Source organism: Rattus rattus, chromosome 2, assembly GCF_011064425.1.
Source record: "Rattus rattus isolate New Zealand chromosome 2, Rrattus_CSIRO_v1, whole genome shotgun sequence".
NCBI classification, from domain to species: Eukaryota; Metazoa; Chordata; class Mammalia; order Rodentia; family Muridae; genus Rattus; species Rattus rattus.
This window is the reverse complement of record NC_046155.1, coordinates 226,695,845-226,721,242: the sequence shown is the minus strand read 5'-3', so window position 1 is coordinate 226,721,242 and position 25,398 is coordinate 226,695,845. Positions and strand designations below refer to the sequence as shown.

General features: G+C 38.4%; 1 protein-coding gene across 1 annotated transcript in view; it reads right to left on the bottom strand.

The window, feature by feature from the left end:
• Positions 1-25,398, bottom strand: part of Adgb (androglobin) — a 124,088-nt gene that overhangs the window by 57,157 nt on the left and 41,533 nt on the right. The window contains exons 8-16 of the mRNA XM_032894985.1: positions 24,629-24,786; positions 24,467-24,583; positions 13,757-13,851; positions 9,316-9,490; positions 8,367-8,457; positions 2,993-3,122; positions 2,683-2,716; positions 1,541-1,718; positions 464-527 (exon numbers count right to left, since the gene is read on the bottom strand). Coding sequence (XP_032750876.1) covers positions 464-527; positions 1,541-1,718; positions 2,683-2,716; positions 2,993-3,122; positions 8,367-8,457; positions 9,316-9,490; positions 13,757-13,851; positions 24,467-24,583; positions 24,629-24,786 — 1,042 coding nt within the window. The remainder of the gene's footprint in view (positions 1-463; positions 528-1,540; positions 1,719-2,682; positions 2,717-2,992; positions 3,123-8,366; positions 8,458-9,315; positions 9,491-13,756; positions 13,852-24,466; positions 24,584-24,628; positions 24,787-25,398) is intronic.

The following is a 25,398-nucleotide window of genomic DNA, read 5'->3' as shown; positions in this document are numbered from 1 at the left end:
ATTCAGAGGAATGAAAGAGCCTCATAGGCATGTCACCTTATTTTGCTAAATTGACATTTTACAGGAAAAAATAATTATGACTATCACTTTATAAAAATAACAGAAGAAAGAATAGTTGACTGAGTCACTGTATATATGCCCATAATTTAAAAACAGTTGGTGGGTTTCAAAAACGATGAACTGTATTTAATAAATCACAGCCAACATATATCATGATTTATTAATAGGTATTCTTCTATGTATCTTACGTACATTATCTCAATTATATTCCAAATGTGTGGGTGAGTGACTTTTGGGGTTGCAAACTAGTAAAGTATGCCTCATTGTCTGTTCAAGGGGTGAATTAAAAAACCAATTATAATTGGATACCAGATTTAGAAATGCTTGAGACATACAAAAAATCTTTTAGTAAGGTGATTCTACATAAACCTTATGCATAAAATGGAAACCTTTATATACTTACCTTGAATTCTGATTTTTGAAAATTAAGACAATAAGAATTTGGCTTGTGGAAAATATATATATGGCTGAAAAAGAAAACATTTATAACTGGTTATTGTCAGTACATACAAAACTAGTACTGAATGTTCAGTTTCTTAGACTCAAATAATTATGGACAGAAAAACTTCTAAAGAACTGAAGCATTTGTTGTTATAATGGGACAAAATGATCTGAGTGGGAAAATTCGTCTTCATTAAGAAGCATTTGAGGAGAAACTAAGAGCACCTATACTGGGGTTTGGCTGCTAGTGTGCTCTTTGGATAGATTTTCAGTGCATCTGCTTTCTCCCAGCAGCAGGTTGAAGAGGGTGCAGAGGCCACATCATGGGGAAAATAAATAGGAAGTTTCCATTGGATCCTTCCTGAACCCCCATGCAAAAGGAGGATCCGAGGGGATGGAGGACAGCAGGAAAACATGGTTCACTGAATCAGCTAAGCAGGGCTCATGTGGACTCACAGAGACTGAAAGGGTAAGCACAAGGCCTGCATGGGTTTCTACCCAGTTCTCCCTCTGTGTATGTAATGGCTGTCAGCTTGGTGACGTTTTGGATTCCTAACTATGAGAGCAGTTGTGTCCCTGACTCTTTTGCCTACTCTTGGGACTTCTTTTCCCCCTCTCAAGTTTCCTTGTCCAGTCTCAACATAAGAGCTTTCGCCTTGTCTTAATGTAGCTTGTTTTGTCCTGTTTAGCTGTCATCTCTTGGAGGCCTGCTCTTTTTTGAAGAGGAAATGGAAGGAGAGTGGATATTTGGAAGGGGGAGGTACAGGAAATGAAGAGGTAAGAAGAATGAAGGGAAGGGAAACTGGTCTGGAGTACTGTATGACAGAAGACTATTTTCAATTAAAAGAAAAAATATTTGTATTTTGCTAACTCCCAGCCAATATTTGCTTTCCTCTTTTGAATGATAGCTAATAATTGATAGATCATAAGAACAATAAATAAAAACACAGAAACTGACCCAGCTGTGAACCTATATTGTACTAGAGCTTGGAGTTGATCCAGTACAATCTAGTCAGATGAATGTCATTTGAATACTTACTGAAAGCACACACAAAAGTCTTCAAAATCTAGCCATATTTCTTTGGCAACACTTTCGTTTACTGCTAGCTCTTCCTGTGACTTGTCCAGTGTTGCTGTAGTCAAGCTAATCAAGTCCCTTTCTAAGCTCATAGCCTCAAGTTGGTGGGCATCCGCCAAGGCAGGCTCTGAGGGTTCATCTGGGAAGGCCAGAGGACACATACATCAGGCATATCTTACACTGTTAAGTGACAGGCTCCTAAAGTATAAAAAATAAATGGTAGGGAGCATTTCAAATTCAAGTCCTATTTATGAGAATACATAAATAATAATCGCTTACATGCAGCCTTCTGAAGGCATGGTTCTCACACTTGGATTTTATGATTCAGGAAACTAGAAATGACTTTGTTAAGTTAGGAACAGGTTCTTTAGAAATCGCAATGTTAGGACAGAAACTAATGAGCCTATGTGCTTAAAATCTTCTACAGAGGTCTTATTTAAAAAGGACAGTCCAGGGAACAGAGCGCACCATGAAAATATGACAGTCTGTTGGCCTGGTGTATGCAGTCAGCCTTTTAATCATTCCTCTCAGGGGCTATGTAGCCACAACTTACATTTATCAAGCTCTGTCACAAAGCTCATGTAGAATCTTAAGTCAACTTTTTAATAGACACATGTGTGACATGTCTTTTGAGTCTGAGTTCTTACCGAGTCTTTAGTTACTAACTGGAACTGCCAATGGCTTCAGTATTCTGACCACAGCCTTCATGTATTAAAGGGCACGCACCTGTGGGCACTGGCCTGCAAACCCAGCAACCCTGAGAATTCAGAACTTGAGACCAACTTGGACCATAATGAGTTGTACGCCAGTCTGGGTGATTTAGCCACACCATGTCTTATATAAAATACCAAAATAAAATGATCATATGGACTTTCCTCACAGACCCTTGATCGTATCCTCCTCCATTTCTATTTTAGATTGAATTTAGCCTATAAAATTGTCACATGTCTCTAGGATGGCATAGCTAAGAATTAGTAAATCATAGGAAAAGCTGAGAAGAGGCTAAGCTGGGAGAAGGGAGAACTAAGTCTGTCCAGAAGCAAGAATTTTGTGTGCTTCCATCTCCACGAGAGAGCAAAGCCGTGAGAGGATTGTTAATTTACCTTTTCCAGGTGTCGTTTGTAATGCAATATTGGCCTGCAAAGTGAAAAGGAACAATGATAAGCATATACATAATTGCCCACATTAGAAATGTATACAGTTTCTTAATAACAGGTTATAGGCAGTGAGAGCTAGAGGGGACATGGTGGATTGCACAAGTGGAAGGGAATGCCACTTTCTAAATGCCCACAGAGGCATGAGCGGCATGGCGGGTAGGGTTTAATGGAATTCTTCATCCTTCTGAGATGTGGTGTATACACACTCACAATTGAAGATAAGTCTCACATAGTCCAGGCTTGAGCTGGTCGGTACCTGAGACTGATTTCCAGCTATTATGCTCATCTCCCCTTGGCTGGTACTTGCAGTTAAATCACTTTCCACAAGGGTAGGAAGACTGGATCCCAGCGGCGTTCCTTTCTTAACGACAGATTGTACAAAATGCCTAGTGGAGAAAAATCCCACACAACTTCTGTTACTGTGATTTCTGACTAACAGTGGTCAATGACTAAGCTTAGTTTTGTCAACAACAACAAAAAGGTTTGATTCTGTTCATTTCCTTCTTATTCTTTTACAGAGAGGATTTTAAAAAATATTTCTGAATAACTTATTATACTACTTCTTATACTACTACCTCATCAGTCAGCACATTGCTGTAAATTTTTTTTCTGGGACACTGTTTTAAAAATGAGTGTGTTTATTATCAGAATTTACAGGGAATTTGATTATCGGCATTAGCAGAGTTAATGGAGTGTGTGTATGAATGAAAATCTCAGTGTGAGAAGTTTAATCCTGGACTATAAGCCCTTAGGCTTCTAATTGTGACTTTCATACTGTCAACCCAAGGCAGTTCCTAAAGAACTCATTGCTAGAGTCAGACAGTATCACTGTAGCATGAATTTCATTAGCACAATGAGATGTTTATCATAGTACCTGCATTTTACACAACAGTTTCAAAGATAAAATCAAATTCTACACATATAGCTGGGCATAATGGCACATGCCTTTAATCCCAGCATACAGGAAGCAGAGGCAGGTGAATTTCTGGGAATTCACAGCCAGCCTAGCTTACATATTAAGTTCTAGGTTAGCTTGAAATACATAGTGAGATCCTGCCTTAAACCAAAACAAAAATAATTTCTCAATATGTAGACTTCATAGATTGACTTCTCTGACTTTTATATAACTCCCACTAGAGGGTAGCAGACACATATTTATGAGACTCCAATTGTCTTAGACAAAATCATGAGCCAAGAATGAGCAAACCTGCGTTGTTACACTGATGGAATGTCAACGAAAGGAAATCCTGGCATTCTCCATGGAGACTGCTCTTATGCTGACCTATCTGGTTAAATAGCAGAACAGGTCTAGGGTATGTCTTCTGCAAACAGTGCAACGACATTCCCATATCTTTGTCTTTGCTCCAGAGCTTGAACTTGTGAATGAATTATAACAGATTACAGCAGATAATAGATTAGTGGAAGACACTAAAGTGATGGTTGCCTGTTTTGGGGTACCAGAATTTTATCCACCTTAATCAAAGAGTAAAGGTAAAAGAACTTAAATTCGTGTATGGGAGCAACTTGGTGAACTTGAACTAAGAAATCAGTCCACTTTTGATCCTATTAACATAGAGATTCTTAAAGGCTGAGTATTACAATATAAACTGTAGAAAAATTTGTTCTGGTGTCAAGCAGCTTTATAACCCATATAACCTCTAATTAACATGTACATTCATTCAAATGAAAGTGGTGATCACTGTTCAGTGTTGGTCTCCTCAACTTGACAAAGGCATCTCTAGATCACTGGTAAAGCACCACTTCCGGGAGTGTCTAGGAAATAACCTCTGCTGGACATTGATGTGCGCATTGGTGCACTGAGTGGGAATGTTCTGCTCTCAGGGTAGGCAGACACTGTCCAGTCAGCAGTGGGCCTGGACAGCACAGGGCCACTGAGGAAAGACTCTTGTCCTGCTCATGGGCATCACAACTCCAAGATCTCTACCTTTTGAACTCCAGGCCTTGCCCAGTAGCATCTCTAATTGTTCAGCCAGATGGAAGTCACACTGTTGCTTCCTGGACTTCTATAATGTCAGGTTGAATAGCTACACCAATGTCTTCTCCAGTTCTCTAAATGCTGATGGTCTCTCATGGCATGTCTCGATCACCACGACCATGCAAGCTAATTAAATCTCATGTCGCCCATGTGCTTACCTGGCTTCTATATCACTGAAACAGCTATCATGTAATCATACATGTAGTTGGTCTGTTTCTCTAGAGAACTTTCAGTATAGAAATAGTTGTGGAATGTATGAAGCATTAATAAAAAGTAAAAATACAACAACCAAAATCAACTCCCCCAAACATGACAGAAACATCAAGGTAAAGGTGGCAAAATGGTTCTAATATATTATGCCGAACAGGAATAAGACAGTGTGAGTTAATTGATTAAGAAAATGCACTTGATATATTAAACTTAACGAGAGTAAGACAGTGTAAGTTAATTTATTAACTGGCTTTGGTCCCTAACATTAGAAAATATTGTGATTGTTTTTCTTTTTTCTATCATTTTATATTTCTACCATGGATCTAATCCATGATATGTCCTCAGAAAGACTAAGCTTATATCTGAAAGCACATACATCTACTGTATCCTGTGAGGGCTAAGATTGTCAATTTGACAGGATCTAGAATCACTTGGGAGAAAGACCTCTAGGGATATCTGCGAGGGAATTTCTAGTTTGGGTTACACTGAAGTGACATTACTTTGGACAGCATCATTCCAGTCTGGTCCTAGACTGGATGTAAAGGAGAAAGGCTGAGCACTGGTGTGCATCTGTTTTGCATCCTGATTATAGGTGCAGTGTGATCAACTGTCTCGCACTCCTACTGTGTGTGCCTTCCCCACCATGATGCACTGTACCTTCAAACTATGAGTCAAAACAAACCCTTCCAACATTTTGTCAAATCAAAGGGAAAAGTTATAATATATATCCCATTATGTAAGCCATTCAATACTTTACAAATATTTTTTACTTTTTGAATTAAAATATGCTCACTTTATTTTCCATCTGGCCTTTTCTCTCTTCAATGTATCCCCTTGCTCTCTCTCTCAAGTCCGTGCCCTAATTCCCTTTAATTGTCATGAGATGTATGCATATGTGTATACACATATATGCACATAGATTTCTAAATACATAAATACAACCCGCTTAATCAGTTTAATGTTAATTGTATGTATATTATTTCAAGACTGACCACTTGATGTTAGATAACCAGTCAGAGAAGGGTGGTGGTCTTCCCTGGAGAAGACTATTTCTCTTATTCAATACTTTAAATAAAGTGTTTCCAAAAATTAAAGTACTCTAAAAAGATGCCCAAATAAGTCAAATATTCATAGCTACATGTGACTAAAAATACCAAGTTAGAAGATATTAAAAAGCTTCTGAATGACTTGAATGCCTCAAAGTATTTTCCACTCAATATTTACTGATTAGAAGCACCTGTTGAATACTTAGTGCTGTATTAAATACCAAACTGTATTCAGCTAAAAAATGCAAAGGGAATGGAAAATAAATCCCACAATACTACTCCATATGTCTAGAAACTTAACAATAATAAAATAGGTGTGGAAACAGTCAGGGGAATAAATCCAGAAGCATATTTTAATAGCTTCATGAATTATCCTTTTGGGGGAAAATCAGGACACATGGCTTCACAGAGTGTCAGGTAATGCTATGCTCTGAAAGTGTGTATACATTCAAGGTCACGTTCCTGTGTTGAACCTAAACCCCGAGGCAATGGTCATAGGAGACAGGATTCTAGGAAAGCCATTAGGACAAAGAGGGAAGTCCTTATGAATGAGATTTCTACTCTGGAAAGTGGTGCTCTAGGGAGTTTGGGTGTCACTTTGAACCTATAAGGAGGCAGAAAGAGGACTGTGTAAGGAAATGGGTTCTTCTACACACCAGATGAACCGACTTCCCGATTGTGGACTTGCTGGCTTCCAGGACTGAGATATATTCTTGCTATTAAGAACCAGCAGGCTTATGATGCTTTGTTACCACAGTCTGCACTCAGACGGAACAGGTGCTCAGAGTAGGCCGACTGCCTAGAACTGTAGACACCATTTTGGTACTAGGAAGAAGTTGCAAGAGTTTTGGAGAACTTTATAAAAATGCCCACATTGCTGTTAAAGATGCTATTTTGTTAAAGATGATTTTGGTACTATACTATAAAAAAGAGAAAAGTTTAGGGAATATGTAAGTGATTTTCAAGATTATGTTGGTGCAAATATGGAGGGTAAAGAGCATTCTTAACAGAATGTTAAAGTCTCAGATAAAATGAAATGCTGTTGGACAACAGCGAAGACTGTCACGGTTCCAAAGCTGCCGGGTTATTTTTGTGTTCTATTTTGGTAAGTAGTGGGTGAGAAAGGGGGTTCTAGGCAGGGCATCAGGAAGCAGAGGGCACCCTTTCTTTAGGCTCCTCCCTTGTTCGGCTGCTCGGGAGATCATCTGCCAGTTCGTTTTCTTCAGTCCAAGGAGGAAACTATACTGCTCACAAAACATTCTTCCAGACCTTCAAAACCACTTCTAGACACAAAGCCTTTGGCACCTGCAATCCAGCCACCTTGCTTTCTAAATGACAATAACTCTGTGATGGTCTACTGATGCTCCTAGGTCAAAAGGGACACATTTTAGGGAAAATTCATCCCAGCGTACACAAAGTCTGACTTTGGCCAACTGTATATGAAATCTGATGATCTAATTTATATCAAGTGGAGAGACAATTTAGTGGCTCCACTCAAAACTGTTCCTCAATTAGCATTCACCAACACACAAAAATGCCACCTCAACCTTCCCCATCCCTGTCCTCACTCATGAGGTGAGCCACGCTGCTTCCTGGCACACAAACTTAAATTTATTTTATTCTTTGTGAATTCCATACATGCATGAAATGATCTTCACTCCCTCCACTTACAACTAGAAAATTTTCCCTCATAACCTGTCTTCTTTTCTCCCTTTCCTCCCTCCTCCTCCTCCTCCTCCTCCTCCTCCTCTTCTTCCTCCTCCTTCCTCCTCTTCCTCCTCCTCCTCCTCCTCCTCCTCCTCCTCCTCCTCCTCCCTCTTTTGAGAACCCACTGAGTCCAAAAGTAGCTGCCCATATGTAGGACTGTGGGACAACCCACAGAAGCAATATAACTGAGTCCACACATACAAAGGAAAATGACTCTCCCCCCACTCAGCCATCAACTAACTGTCAACAGCTCCTCAGCTAGGCCAGGGCTCTGGCAGTTATCAGTAAGAGCAAAACTCATGGGGTCTCCCCATAGACAGATGTTAACAGATCACAGCACCATATAACTCAGTTCCACCTTAAAAAGATCATTCCTTACAAATTCAAGCTACCCACAGGCTAGAATTTCCCCATTTCATTTTGGGGGAATAGCAAACATTTACCCTCTAATACTCATACATAAAAAATGTGAACCAAAGTATTTGAAAATAAATGAGATGATGTAATCATGGTCTGTAAGACATCCCTTTAACAGTTGTATAAATATGCATATGTATTTGGCTTCCACGTCCTTCAAACATTCTTTCCATTAAGTGTGATTATGTTTTTAACCACACATGTCACAGATGGGAAGTTGAGAAGAGCCACCAGTGAGAAAGTCACATACTTACGTTTCTGTTGGGATTGTAAATGGAGCCATTCTATAATTCAAAAATGGACTTGAAATCTCAAGAAACTGCTCAGGCTTCTTCGGAACAGCATCTGAAAAAGATGGCAAGTATGACCCATGCCTCCAGAATCCTTCAGATTCTAAGGCAGTGCCGGTTAGAGTACACGTTTACTCCGGGATTTAAATAGAGGTAAGGCAAGAATGAACAGGGACATTTCAGTTAGTTGAAACAGTTTAAATAATTCTTTTGTCTATAGCCAGTTTTTTTATGGCTGTGCATGGAACAATGATATGAAATGGTGAAGTTTCACAATTCTTTCCATTTGCTGCAAAGTTGACTTTTCATATAACCTTTTCCTTTAGAAAGAAATAATATCCATCAGTTAACCTCCTCAAACAACCACTTAGGACAGGCACAGGAATGTTAGGTGGTTCATGGAAACTACAGTAGAAGCAGAAGCATAAATAACATAAATAACAAGGAAACAGTGTATTGAGAGAGGACTGTGGTTATGCCTAAGTGTTAAGTTTAGAAGTAAGAAGTTCCCAGTGAGAAAGGAGAACAACACACGTCACCACAGTGAACCCTGAAGTTGAACAGAAAAAGAGGTAAGGCTCAGACAGGTAGCAAATCCTTCTATCATTCTGCATTATCCTTCAGAACAAAAGTATCTTCTTGTTATTTTAGATTTTATTTAACATATTAAACCCAACAGAAAGAAGAGAAATAGATGATAAGCCCTAGCATAACCACTGATTGACACTTTGAACCTATAGTATATATGACACATACTTTCCTACTTTTTAAATTCATAAGAGAAGGCAGAAGAGTCAAGCAGCTTTAGGTTCAGGATGGCGTGATTTGCCTCAGCACATACCTCAGTCCATGGAGGAGACTGCTAAGCCTCCAGAGAAGTGTCACCAGACTGCTTGGCAACCTTGGTGCGTACCTTGAGCTTCATCGGTGATCACTGTTTCCTTTTTGTGGCGAATGAGTTTCCAGGCAGGTAAGGGAGGCGGTTTGGGGGGTGCCACCAGGGGACAAGACCTACTTCTGGTCACCAGCACGGGGTGGCTACAGATGTGAGAAAGACCATATTCCCTAAGTTTCTCCGCAGAATTCGCCTAAGAGATGGAAAAAGGACTTGAAATCTTTCATTGCCTCTTGTATTTAATAACAATACTTTTGCTAATATAGAAAAGTTGAAAACACCCATGATCCTAACTCCTTAATAGAAAAGACACTGCCATTTCTATTTCTTTGCATCTTTAAGTTTGCCTGAGACCCTGTTTGCTTATGGAAAAGGAAGGAGTTAGGCCATTCTCGAGCTTAAGTTCCAATGAGAATATAAAAGCTCTAGGTAGTGTTTTTCTAAGTTGAAGCAAGTTCTGATTATCTAAAGAAAAAAAGTAAACTCACTAGCAATTGTTACTTAACACTTAAACGTTTTTTCAATGTATTCAGGACTTTGAGGTGGAAAGAATGGCCTTATCTATGATAAACTATAATTCTTTACCAATGGGTTTTTCCTCAGGAAGTCCCCATCTTTGGAGACAATGGAGACACTGACAATGGGGACAGAAGCTGCCCTGATGGATATGTCTCATAGCCAAACATTCTGCTCTGAAGAAATTGGGAATAAGTCAGACCATAATTTCAAAAGAATTCTACTCCCTAATTGCTGCTTGAAATATGTTATAGAAAGAGAGAGAGGAGTGAGAAAAGCAAGAGGAGAGAGAGAGAGAGAGAGAGAGAGAGAGAGAGAGAGAGAGAGAGAGGAATTGATCCACTTAACCACCACAGATTGCTTTAACATTTAAAGAAAAATAACAAAACACCAACTACACTGAAGCCTGTCCTCCAGGAACTATTTTCTTTCCAAGGACTTCATATGATTGGATTTCATGATAGGGATACAGATAATTAATTCAGATTTAAGAGAAAAGTGATACTCTGCCTTTTAAAAGTAGCCTAAGAGAGAAACTGTGTTTTATCCTTTTTCCTTACAGTCTCTTACCAATTAACTAAAAATAAATAAATAAATAAATAAATAAATAAATAAATAAATAATAAATTCAGAAATGTCTGTAATTCGTAGAGTAGCTTAAAGACAATTATTTCTCTACACCATCTAAAAAGTAAGCTTCCTTACCACCTTTATTCTGTTAGGTGTAAAAAGTCTCAATGAAATCAAGTCACCCTTTGAGAGTAATTGCTGAAAATTCAGGGGTGAATTTAAGGTCATTCAATAGAGGATACCTCAAAATAACATTACTACGAGGGTTACACATTGATACATTTTGAAATAAAGCCACAGTCAAAGTAATACTTATCAGTAGAATAAATTCTAGACATTTTACAAAAGATAATTTGAGACACGAACTTGTCTCTATTTCCCTATCCTCCTCTGTGCACTCTTTCTGTGCTCTCTCTCTCTCTCTCTCTCTCTCTCTCTCTCTCTCTCTCTCTCTCTCTCTCCTGATTCTTGCTCTCTGTATGTGTCTGTCTGCCTCACACATAATAACAATCAATCTTGTAATCTAAAATGAATTTTTTTGAACTTTAGAATATAAAGTGCAGGTTGAAAAGCAAAGCAAGATATTAATTCCATCCCACAATTACTAATCTATCAATGGGCTGGCCTGACTTAGCAAAACAAATTTCAAAATGACAAATTCTCATATTTTATTTTCAATATATTATGCAATGCTTGGGTATCAAGTAATGCCACAAATTCTAGTTTAAATTTTGATTCTAAGGGTCTCAGAAGTCCCTAGACAGGAGTTAGGGGCAAGGAGAGATTTAGAATAGCATCCTTAAGATTAAGTAGGTACTTAATGTTTGTTGAATGATTCACACAAAAAACTTAAGCTGGAAATTTCATTTTCTAAGACCCCTTTACTCATCCCCCAATTCTATTCCAAGTTCTCTAAAAGAAGGGGTGAGAGCTGACAGGTGGGGGCAGCTTATTCATGTACAGCCCAAGCTGTTTAGGATGCCTGAGAGGAGGGGTGCTGCATCACACAGGGTAGTTTGTGATAATTTGCTCTATTCTTCAGTACTTTCCATTGCTTCTTAACTAAATGTGAGCTCTTAATTATGAGTGTTGGCCTTAACACTCTTTGAGGCTGTAAATGTAGTGAAATATTCCATTTTTGCAAATTTTCAATAGAGAAGAAATCATTCGTTATGGATTTATGATTAAAATAGTATATTTATATTCTCTATTCTCTCCTGACTGTAACTCAGTCTCTGTTAGCTCCCGGAACACAGGGAATATGTGGGCTCCTGGCCGCCAGATTTTCTAAGATAAACCTCTCTCTGCTTTGAACACACTTTTTGTTATTTACTAGGATAACTTCCTATACCTCAGGTTAAACAGTTAGCTTTCTTTAGAAAAACCACCCTGGCTGCTCACTAGAGAGTCTTATGGTTTGTGTCCTGTCTCCCCTCCCCCATTGACTGACCCCCTATTCACATAGGTATTTTTTTCTGTCATTACTCCAATGACACTCCAATCACTATTTATCTAGATACCTTATAAATTCTCTGTTATAGCAGTTTGTTACTTGTTTTCCACTTACTGCTCTGAGCTTTGTGGTAAAGAATAATCAGGGCTGTGATAATCAGTATGAGTAGACCACATTGTCTAGCATGTATTATATAATACAAGAGTTGATGTGTAGTGAGTGTTACACTTTAATAAGCAGTTTGAGTATTTCCTGGATAGGAGCCATGACAGCCACAAAATATGGCTGATGTCCTTTAGTGGTCCATACATTGAGTTATCATCAAGAGCATCTGAGATGGTGCCATGACACATAGAGAGTTTAAAGAACATCGGAGAAGAGGAAGAAAACCCTAAAGTCAACAGGAGGCTTCGCTTAAGAGAAGATTTGAGTGCAGACTTGAACTGAAGGGAGCTGCAGATTTCCAGACACCATGAAGATATCTGATCCTGCTCTTTAACCACTGCTGCTGCTATTTAACCTTGGATTAAAAGTAACAGAGACTTCTTCTGTCCCTATTGCATATGCTAATGCATGTGCCCCACCATTTTTTTAATATTACTGCTGTGTAGTAACATTTGCCAGTGTGGGATGATGGTATTAGGCTTCAAGGCCAACAAAGGATGAGAGTGACACATGTGGCAATGTGACCCTACTGGAATATTTACTTTTCAAGCTACTCCTCATTAAAGTTTTAAAGTTCAACTCTGACAAAATGGATATAGTGTGCAATTCTATCTATGCACACTACTCTTTATCCCAGTCCTACATTGAAAATCCTGGTACATTAAACTGTCCACTGTAGAGCATGTAGAACCCCAGTGGTAAGGTGCGAGGGGTCTAAAGTCCCCACACAGGGCCAGGATTGAACAAACACTCAATGTTTTGCATTAGTCTAGATAAGCTAGATAGGTAGATTTTTATCATTATGAAAGGAGAGAATTTGATTTTTCACTCTCAGAACCAGAGAAATGGCTCAAAGCTGTGGAATTCCACAAATATCATGTAACAACTAAACATGTTCATTAAAAAGCAATGCCTTGGGCAATATTAATAAAACTGTAAAACAAAAGTCTGGCCTCCAAATAAAATGTAAATATGATTTCATTCTGAGCAAGAGTATAGAGCATAATACAGAATGTGTGTATAAGAAAGAAACCAAAGGATATATACCAACATGTATACAATACCTATGCCTACATGTTTAAACTATGCAAAATTTAATTGTATTGCCTTTGGCTACATTTACTAAATTTTATGTTCTTGATTAAATTTAAAGTTTAAGAACAGAAAGCATTTATTCCATACTACATTATGATGCAAGAAGGCCATGGTAGTTGCTCCCCAAATGGAGTGCAAAATTATGTGCATCATCCCACTTTAAGAATGCTGAGGGCTGGAGAGGTGGCTCAGTGGTTAAGAGCACTGTCTATTCTTCCAGAGGTCCTGAGTTCAATTCCCAGCAACCACATGGTGGCTCATAACCATATGTAATGGGATCCGATGCCCTCATCTGGTGTGTCTGAAGAGAGTGACAGTGTACCTATATACACAAAATAAATAGATAAATCATTTTAATAATTATATAAAATAAAAAATATATGTGCAGTTGAGTTTCTGAAAAGCAATTATTAATCAGTAGTGATGTTCACAAGTTTCACTGAAATGTATGTAGTTCCTTCATCTTTAGCCTTTATCTTTGTACATAATAGAAAAATATTTTAAAATAAACTGTGACTGTATTTTACCTTTCTATAATTAGATAGTACTGTGAACAACTGAAACAGTTTGGGATTTTCCATCTCCCTAGTCTGAGCCAAGGACTATGTCCCTCCCGACCACCACACGTAAGGACCTATATCTTTGGTTTTGGATTCTTACCATCTTCTCTAATGTAAATATCTTGTTTTCAAACAAATAGAGTGGTGTAAAGGTAGCATATACGACCATCTGAGGGGACTGTATTGCTGAGGAACCTGGAAAATAAACATGTATTACATGAATAATTCTCATCAACACAAATGTAGACAATCACTTTCTCATTGTGTACTCTTTTGAGGGAGATACGAAAAAGATATGAGGAGGAGAGGCAAAGATATGGGAAGGAGAAGAGGAAGGAAATAAGAGAGAGAATGAGAGGGAGAATATATCTGGTATATTTTCCTCTTTTTATAATGATTTAGCCTTAATTACTACCCTTTAAAAGAATCTCCCAAAATACATTAGAGTTTAAGGCTTCAATATATCAATTTAAGAGAGAAACAGTTTTTTGCATGATGTTCTTCTCCTCCATAAACTATATATACTACCCACATACATGAACTTCTTTCAGCCCAGAACAACAGAACGAAGAGCTTTAAGTCAGTACACCCTCAGTCTAAAGTTCAAAGTCTCACTGAAACATCTAAGTCCTTTCCAGTAAGGCGTAAGACATGACTCATCTTGAGGCAAAACTTCTCTCCTACAACTCTTTGTTTGTTAACATGTACACAATGAAAATTTATTCACCTATAAAGAAAACTGAATTTTTCCCTAGGGTTCTTACATAACTTATGACCCTGTGACACTAGACAAAAAAAGTAACTCCAAATTACAATGGAGATACAAGCATAGGATAGGACAAGGTAGGCAACCAAGTCAGCATAAAAGCTTAGCAAAATAAGTTCCATTGCATGTTAGGCTTCAGAATAGTTCTCTCTTTGTCTGTAGTCTCAGCCCACTAAGTCCACTGTCCCCTCCAGTCCTCAGTGGTGGCTCTATCTTATTAGCTTTGACCAGAGAACTGTAAGAATATTTTGCAGTGGCTTCACGAATAAATAGTGCTTGCAAAGAGGCCCTTTGCATGGGTACTGTGGGTAACTGAAAACAAAAAGCAGGGCCCACTCTCTACAGATGAACTGAAGACAGCCTGGGGGTTTGGCAAGATGTAGTTCTGATTGCCTGTGGATCACCTTGGGGACTTACCTGCATATTCACATTCACATTCAAATAGCTCTGTGGTCCTATTCTGTAGCATTACAGACCAACGGTCTTCCTCTATCCCATCTGTGCCTCCTCTAAAGCTACCTCTGCGTGAATGATGCCTTTTCTATCCCTAGTCTTTGTGGACTTGACTGATTAGCTTCCTGGTGGGTAACTTCCATGTGGGTGATTTCAAGCTCCACCCTTGGCATTTCATTTACAAGCTTCCTCGTTTTAGGATAAGGTTAGACTGAAAATTTTTCTAATCTTCCAATTTTTATTGCTTTCTAGTTTACATTTCCTTCCATTCACCTCCTTCCTCTCATATTTTACTACTCATAGTAAGGAAGTTAACCCTTATGCCCAATAATCTGCTGAAAGGCCACCTCTGATAAATAGCCAGTGTCCTTGTTAACAGGTTTTAGCTTCTACAAAACACCAGACTACACTTCTGGAAACCCCCTTTCTGGTTTACAGCAGGGACTATTTTTTCCAGTTTTCCAATTGCATCTTCCTTGTTTCCAGCTAGGACTCTTCCCACAGCATCTATCACTTATGTAACTCTTACCAAGCAGGCTTTCAGAGCTACTCAGACGTTTTTAAGTATACATCTTAAACTCTTCCTAGCATCCACATATTTCAATATTTGTTATACTGGCATGTTGTTAGGAGTTTGTCCATGTAATTACTGCCCAATCTACAGGGCAAGCCAACTAGCTGGGGTAGACCCAGGAGAAGCAATGGTTGTTTCTGCCTGAAGATGAACAGACTCCAGTACCAAGAATTGCTAGTGTTTTGCTCTGAGTCTGTGGGCATTCAGGTGACAGGAGTGTGTGCCTTTCATATCCAACATTTACTTGATTGGATCAAGTTTGCTCACAGGACGCAGTACAAGCTGCTTCACTCTGCCTACTGATCTGAATATAAATACCATCCAAAAAGCATCTTCACACAGTGTTTCCCAAATTTCTGTATGACATGGCCCAGTGGAGACATAGAATCACCCACCACATTAACCTCCTTCTCAGTTTTGATATTAACATCTTTGCATAGAAAACTATTTTGGCCTAAATTATAGCCCATCACTGAACATTGAACACTGAGACTTCTGAAGGTCTTCCTGTAACAATTTCCTTTTGTTTGTTTCGTGTTCTGTGACAAGGTGGTGGGACAAAGCTGGCCTGAAATCTGCTGTGTACCTCAGGATAACCCTGAACACTCCATGGTTCTCCTATCACAAACTAAGTGTCTGGGAATGGAGGAGGTTAATAATTTTCAAAAACTTCTGAATAGCGTCTGTTATTCCCCAAACAGAATTATTTATAATGAGGCTCAGATAATCAATATGTAGCCATTATCTGTTATCATTCTATTTTATTTTACAAAGAACATTGCATTGCCCACTTGTTTTGTTAGATATAAACCCAAACACCTTTGGAATATCCTAAAGGCAAATATTTGACTCTTAACGGTTTGGTAATATCGTGATACCACAACTCATGACAGAAACAACGTGATTTTGTTATCTAACTTTCCGGATGTTGAAACAGCCCTACATTCCAGCATTCTTGTTAACTGACTAATTTAAGGGGAAGGAGGAACACAAGACCCACTTTGATATGAAGGGATGGTATTTTAAATCTTAACTTCTAAAATGGCTTTAGTATTTCTCAGTATTTGAGTCTCCTCCTTGCTAAAACAGCCATGTTAATTGTAAATGCTTTCTTGCCTAGAGTTTTTTGCCATGTTGCTATCATTTAGATATCTCATTTTACACGGAAGGAGGTTATTTGTGCTTCCTATAAGCATATATCAGAAAGTTCTGCTGTAAAGTTCGTAGAATTACTTAAGTATCACTTTTATGATTAATCCGTCCTCTGTTAAATTGTACTGTTTTAATATATTACAAGTTCAGCCTGGAACATTAACTTATCAGTAGATGAACTCCAAATCACTACAAAATTACTTCAGGCCCCTGAAACACTTGTTGAAGGGTGTTAATCTATCTGCAGATGTGATATTCAGTTTGTTAGAGTGGTTAACTTCCATTGATGCTTCCTATGTGGTAAGCACAGCCCTAAGTATATTACATGAGTCAATTCTCATACAAACCCTATGAAATAAACTGTATGGCATCATTTTTCAGATAAGAAAACTAAACTGAAGATAGGTTAAGGACTATATCCAAGATGCATTGTTGAAACGGGCAAATGTGGACAGTGAGTGTAAAAGGATGTCTAGTCTTTCTGGTTGCCCCCTATTATTGCTTATTCTCTAGAGCAATAGTGGAAGAGTAGGTAGACGAGAAGGCTTTTCAGGTCACTTCCACTAGAAGGTATTTGTAATTCCACAAGATGATGCAAATCTCAACGACAGCAGAATTTTGCTAGCTAGCTAATAATTTCTTAATTTGATATTGTGCATGTGTGTGGATATGTGTATATGTATTATGAAATTATGAAGGGGATTATGATAAAGGAGAAATAGACATGTTAAGAAATGGATACAAAAGAGGATAAAGGAATATATATGCCACAGCAGAAGAAGGAATATTTGGACAAAGAATGGAAAACAGTCAGAGGGAGGCAAGGGAAGGTAAGTGAGAGGGAGAATGAAAGACACATGTATATGTCACATGTATAGGATACATGTATATGAAAATTATGGGCATCTTAAATTTTTAGGTCAAGTTATTTGTGGTCAAGAAGTAGCCTTCTTCTTAACTTTGTAGTTCTTTGATTTCTCTGTGGTTTTTGTTTGCTGTTAGTTCCTTTTTGGAATACAGACCATTCTTGCCTAACTTATCTTTTATTTGAAGTGCCTTGCTAAGAATAAATATCATAAATTAACACTATGTGTGTTAATAGCCACTCTACCGTTTATTTCTGAAATATGATATCACAAACCACATAGCCACTTTCCAACGTATAACAACTTCCAGTTTTGTGGTGATAAATGTCTACGTCTTGGTGTATGTCAAGCTTGAGTTACTTCCTTCCTGGTTGCCAGCCACCCTACTGCTAAGTAAGGCCTACATATCTTCACCTTGTAACTGTCACTCTAATCTTGGCAACATTTTATATATCACTAAATGTTTCCAGCTGCTATAACAATCACTAAGAATCAGACAACTTTACAAATGTTGTTTCGTTTTGTTTACACATAGTCTGAAGTGGACATTGCAGACACTCCAGCAAATCTCCACATAGATTTTCACAGCTTCCCACTCTTTCCATTCATGACTATGCTCTCAACAGTGCCAGGACAGCAAAGGGAGAATCGTATATGGGAGCATTTCATAATCAAGCTGGAAGTGAGGTATATCATTCAAGTTCATGTTTCATGGGTTACAGCACAAGAAAAGGCTAATGTAAGTTTCAAAAAAATCTGGGAATATACAATATAACTTGCCTTTAATCAGTGAGAGAAAATTACAAATGGTGGCAGTCTCTCTCATATTCAGAAATGCCCTCCTTATAACCTCACGAAGTCATTATTGAGTTTTGCTCTTTTGCAACAGACTCTTGCTACGTTACAAAATCTAAGTTACCCTCTAGGCAATGTAAAGGCCTGTGTCAAAATTCAAATATCTATATTTATGGTAATTTTTGTCAGATTTCAGAAGGACTGATTTGTTCATATAATAAAACCTGGGTCTTTTTCATTAATGCCACAATCTGAATTCAAGCTTCTTTTTATGTTATCTTTTAAATTTAGGTGGTCAGGAAATTGTTCAACATTTAAATGTGGTACTATCAATAGTTGTTGAGGGGAAAGATAGTGCCGTGGTTAGAAGCATGAACCCTGAAGTCCAACTTTCTGGACTTCCAAACCCACTTCCAACTCATCTGGAGTTGTTTCAAAATACCGCAGCCCAAGCCAAAGGACTTCCCCTTTTTGGGGACAAAGGTCTTTACAGAGCTGACTCAGAAGAATTTTATAGTTGGTAATGGCCAGTGACTACAATTCACCCCCTTGCTTCTTTTTATGAATGGGAATTCATATTGCAGAGTTCCCATTAGGCTCTGTCTCTAGAAATGAGGTGGAGGTGTACGTATGTGTCTGCCACTGCACATGCTAAAGTTCTTGGAACCTGAACGAGATGCAGTTGCTGGATAATTTCAGTCATAATTTTGTCAAGTACTGACTACAGGGTTGTGGGCAGAGGATGAAATGAGGTTCCAGTGTTCGGCGAAGTCAATTTTGACAAAGGTAGCTACTGTCCACCAGAGGGGGCCCTCTTTCTCTACAACACTTAGCTAAGCCATGTCTCCAAACCTCTTAGGTATGGCCAACTGCAACTGTAAGGGAATGTAAACAGAAATGGTCCTACTATCAATGAGTTTGGCCCTTAAAGATCTCAGCTGTAATCATCCAACCCGTTTCCCACTTCTGTTGTTAAAATACCTGAGAATCCATACGGCTAAAGGTGTCAGAACTCTAGGACAGGCCCATATTTCCATTAAATAGTGTGGAAGAATTCTTTCTGGACACTCCTAATAGTCTTAACGTCATGTAATTGGGGAAAAAATGTGCTGTTTGAATCATTTGTAGGCTACGTTCATGAATACACTTACTTTGAAAATAACAAACTAAGGGGGAAACCTTTAAATGTCACATAGTTATTACCGTGTAGTAGGTTGCAGTAGATATTATAGAAATGTATGCACATACAGATGAAAAACATGCATAAATATTTGTTCAACTTCTGTCCCCCTTCTTTACCATAGAATTTTTAAAACTGTGAATGTCTTTTTATTTTAATTACTGCTGTGATAAACATTAATCTCAGAAAATTAATAAAACATGTGTCTTTTATATTAAGTTTCCCATGCCTTCTTAGAGCAAGCTAAAGCATATTATATTTCTATTGTCAAGTTGAATGCGAATAGCCTAAAAATGACGTCATTCTCTCCCATAGGAACTGGGTCTACAAGTCAGCTATCTTTAGAATACTCATAACCTCCAATCACTAAAACGAAAGCAGCTGGTTGGAAAAAATGTACCTCCAAAATCCACTTAAAATCACCTGTATAGGGTAGGAGCTCTATAGACCGTATAACTTATGTCAGATAAGATTCACCACGTAGAGCTCAGCAGAACCCAGTGTTCTGTCTTCAGGAATTTTAAGAACTCAAATAGTCTTTACAAGTAAGCTGAAGTATGACATGCAAACAGATAAGTGATTTGGATTTTAATCCTTAATCCTGAGAAGCCCCTTAGATGCTGCTGTGGTGGTATGTGGAGCTCGAACCCGGCGTTACAAAAACCTCCTTCCCTAGCCTGGTACTCAGACCCTTTGTGTGACTTTAGGGAGCGCTCGCAGCCCAAACCTGAGTCACATCCTGCTCATTCTCAACCTCCTTCGTTTTGTCATTGGATTTTTTTTTTTTTTTTGAGACAGGGTCTCACTGTGTAGCCTCATATGGACTGGAACTCACTATGGTAGACTAATCTGGCCTCAAACTCAGAGATCCACCTGCGTCTGCCTTTAGAGTGCTGGGATTAAAGGTGTGCACCACTATGCCCAGCATAATAATGAGTTCTGAGGCAGGGGAGGGAAATGTATTATTGCTTCTACTTTCACAAGGAAAAAGAGGAAAATGGCATTTAGCAACATTTGGTCCTGTTTAAAGGTGAAACTTTGTCAAGGGCAATCTTGCTCCTGTTTTCATCTCCAACAGGCAACCCATGGGTCACACAAAGGACCCAATGTTTGAGGGAAACGTGCTTAGATACTTCAAAAGAACATTTTCCATCAGCTTAGGCAGTGACTAAGATAGTTACTGTAAGAGACTGAAAGCTTACAATCTGACAAGGACTGCATAGAGTACTGAACATCAGATGAGGGTCTGGAACCATGGAGTGAAAATTTGAATCTTTCCTTCTCCTTCTCTCCATCCTTCTTATTCTTCTTCCCAAGGTCTTTTGCATCTGCTTTCTCTGACACATTAAAAAAACATAGTAAATCTTTTATCTAGAAACCCCCAGAGGCTGTTACATATTCAGCCGTGTGTTTAAAGAAAGCCAAAGCAATAACACTCAAGTGTAAGACGATAGCCTTAATTTCTCCCAAGACGTAATCTCCTCTGATCAGAAATATCACAGTAAAGCAAGAGAAAACAACCCTAAAAATTAACATGGGCTGTAAAATCTGGGCAGAATTAGCAAGTATTTGATGCATAAAAACAATTATTATACATAACTTTATGTATAATAAAACTATGCAGCTAGTGACCTGGAAACATGCTTGTGTGTGTCCGTGTGTACAGGTATCTGTGGTGCATATGCACAGGCAGAGGCACAAGGGAATGTGGGATCCTTCTCTTAGTTTCTCCCCTGTCCTTTGAATAGGGTCTCCCTTCCATTGAACCCGGAGCCCTTGTTTCGGCTACACTCCTTGGCTAGTAAACTCCAGAAATCCTCTTGTCTCTGGCCCCAACAGCAGCCCAATGTTCTCTATGTGGGTGCTTGGGACCCAGATTCAGATCCTAATGCTTTGCAGAAAGTACTCTTAACCGGGAGGCCATCTCTTCAGCCCGCTCGGTAGATTTTATTTATATATAATCATGATGCCAGGCTAATTTTCTCATTTTGAAAGTGGAAACAAACAAACAAAACCAGCAAAGCATGCATTGGAAGTTTAGTCCTATCTATACAGGACCTTCTCAATCTTCTCTACTTGGGACCTTGAGTTCAAGAAAACCACTATTTTCTTTCAGTAAAATATCCTTTTTTTGAGGCTGAAATCCAACCACACCCATCAATGAACCAACCGCCTACTTTCAGTATGGCTTGTGCAATAAACCATTTAATGAGCTGTTCTCACCATTTGAATTCTCACTCATGAGCATAGTTCTATGAATGACTGTCTCTTTTAAATAAACAAGGTCAAGATTTTTTTCATCCTAATAAATCTCTTCAATTCAGAAAGGGAGTTTAGATTCTCAGCATCAATTGCTAAATTTATAAAACTTATTCGTCTCCTGTTCCATTCTTTAAAAAGATGTGCAATTATTTAAGATTATTACCTAAACAACTTATGATGTCCCTCAGCACTGAAAACAAACCTGTCTCATAGAGTCTTATATATATTAAATATCTTATACATCTTAGAGTCATATATCTTAAATATATGTTAGACATAAAAGCAAACATGAGTAGAACTTCAAATATAGGCTGAGATATCTGAGAAATTTAAGTATTAAAACATAGATTAACAGAACCTTTATTTTGTATAAATATCAACTTAATTTAAGCAAATTTTTTGTAGCAATATGTGATTTAATTTACAGTTTTAAAGCTGAACTTTGCTATCAAATTCCTACTTGAAATTTGATTTATAGTATGTCCCATAAAAACATGTACATAGAAAAACAATTCAGCTATTTTAAATGTTTACCACTAGACTACCATGTTTTCTGTCATTTAATTCCATGATTTTGAAAAACCCACTATAAACAACTTGACATCTTTGTGCTACAGCTGCTACTTTTCTCTTCCTACCTCCACAAACCCAGTACACTGCTGTTAAGTTTCCAGCTCAGCCTCACTCTCAGCCCATGACTAGGCTTCCTAGAAACAGAGAATATTCAAATCTCTTGTCAGGAATCTTCATCCTCTTCTAAACCAAGTTTATCTACTTACCTACACTCATATCTGTTCACCGCATGGCCCCAGTGACCTGTGCTGGCCCATTGTGTATTCTCCATATGAATGGATTATTTTTCAGTATATTCCCAAATAATTTTCATCTAGAAGCCCCTTTTGATGTTTCATAAATTAACATTCAGGCATCCAGCCACCAATATTTACCTAAATATATTCTTTTCTAAAAAAAGTGCTGGTAATTTTCTAGGAATTTGTGATAATCTTGATAAGCAGAAACAGATGTGGAAGAAGTCGCCTTCTGAACGTGATGATCTAGTGGGGAACACTGACTAACGAAAAGGAACTATGCTAACCAGAAACTAAAAAGTGAACTTTGAAGGGCAATGACAGTCAGTGTGCGGACCTGTTGCAGTCTGCCAAGATGAGAAGGGGTAACCCAAAGGAGGAGGAGGGCTGTGGCCAGAGTGCTGGCAGCAGAGATATTGGAAACATGTGGAGCATGGAAGGGTATTGGAGGGCTGGTGTGGGATGTGTTCAGATGAAGCTGGGTGAAAGGGTTTAGGAAGAGCTGGATTGGTGCCACTGAGTGTTGTAGATCACGTTCGGAGTCCTAGTTTTCATTGTAAGCATGTCTGACAGGCAGTAACGAGTTTACAAGGGAATCGAGATGGAATTTGCTTTTTCAAAAGATGGTTTTGGCCACGACTGAGAGGAATGTTTTGGAGTTTTCAGAGAGCATCAGTGAGGAAACTGTGGGGAAATGCAGAGAGGCAAACAGTTTGGAGCCCGTTGGGAAAGAGTTGGGCCAGCTCATGTCAGATAAAGTGGCATCTTGGGATACAGAAAGTTTAGAGGCCCAGTAAGATGACTGTTTGAAAAAGAAAACATTTAAAAATAGCATAACTTGGTCTGGTAAGTTATGTAACTCTGAGATGTTCAAACTGGATACGCAGTGAGGCTGACAGGAAGGCACCACAGAATGATTTTGGTCATATTTAGACTGAGGAGGCAGAGCAATGAGTGGCCAGAGAACTGGAGAAAAGAAAAGATACATGTGCTGGGATTGCAGTGGGTGCGTGTTACTCACACAGCTAATCTTGATACATTTTTATAGAACTTAAGTAAAATTTTCTGTATACTACATGCTAAGAAACACTAACAGATATGGTCTTTTATTATTTAATTTGCCTTTTCAGAGCTGGGAATCAAACTTAAGACATTGCCTATGCTAATCAAGTATCACACCAATGAGTTATGGCCTTCGGATTCTTAAGACAGGGTCTCACAATAACTCACATGATTATCCATGCTAACTACGATTTGTGTCCTTCCTGTCTCTCCCTTCCAGGTTAGAAGCAATCTTCAAAAAGAATAATTTTGACAAAATGTTAATACTTTATAAGAACATGGACACTCGAAGGAGCCTTTTAGATACTACCAAAACATACAGGAAAAACTTGAATACTTCTAGTAGGTTTAATTCTCCTTCATAAGCAGTTTCTTCATACATGTAGTTATAAGATAGTTCAGTGAGCACAGAATAAATAATTATTTGATCCACTTTTTAACTTGAAAATAGAAATGACTATGTACTTTGTAAAAGGTAATTTGAAATTATTTTTCTTCAGATTTGAACTTCTATCTTAAATTTTAATTCATGTAACCCATGCTCATATTACATTCTCTAAAAACAGCAAGGTAAGATTTTTTGCTTTGTTTGTGGGTCCATCCCATTCTGCATATAAGTATGAAAAAGATATTTGAGTAGTGATTTAGATGTCAGTATCTTGTCTTATTATTATACAGCAGTAATTTAATATGAGCAAAACTGGGAGCTGCCTGTGCTAGTTACTAAAAGGGAGGTAGAAGACAATAATGACCTACCGGCCCCACTGAGAGCTCTAAAATCAAAGGGACAGTTAAGACATGGTAGCAACATCAAAAGACCATCATCAGCCTCAACAGGGGCCGTGTAGCATCTCTATGCCATGGCTGGTAGGAGGACTTTCAATGCCTTACCCTTTGCAGCTCTGTCACCTTTCTCAGGAGCCCTCAGGGTCGTAAGGGAGATTTCCGGTTTGAAGTCCTTTGTATCCTTCGTTTCTTTGCCGTCCTTTGCTTCTTTGCCATCCTTCGCTTCCTTGCCATTCTTGCTGTCCTTGCTGTCCTTGCTGTCCTTGCTGTCCTTCCCATCCTTGACGTCCTTGCTCTCTTTTGTGGGTTCCTTCAGTTTGTTTTCTATCACTGTGATTTTGCTTTCAGAGCTGGGCTCTTCTGTGAGCTTAAACTCAGGCAGTATCTCCTTCAAGAGCTCCCAGACTCTGTCCACATATGCTGGACTTAGAGGAAATAACTGTGTGTTAGTCTCCAGATGATGGTTTTCTACCTGATATCAAGATGCTATCGACAGGATAATTAAGTTCTTAATTACCAGGACCAATTTCAATTGTTACCTTGATTTTTTTTTGTTAGAAATATTATTCACTGACTGTGCTTTTATTGCATTCTTACTATATACAGTGTTTCGATGATACAGAGACCAAAACTTGTAAAAAAAAAAGTCAAGCTGGCAGAGGAGACAATATATGAAATATACACATGTGATTATATGCTATATATGATTATATGCTATACACATATGTTATATATGCTACATGTGTATATATACTGTATGTGCACATAAGATATATATGTATAAATGCCACATGAGTACATAGGGATCTTCCTGAATAAAATTTTCCAGTGATAGCCTCCCTCTCCAAGAATTTTTTAACATGTTATCAAAAGCCTTTAGCATATGATGCTGCTCCTCCCTAGTCCTCCTCCAATTCCTGCTCTAGAATTCACTAGCTTATCAAATACTTTTGGGGGATTATACTTTTCCTAACCCACTTCCTTATTATTGTGTCTGTTCTGAGTTGATTTTTTCCCACACTAATTAATCAGCCACA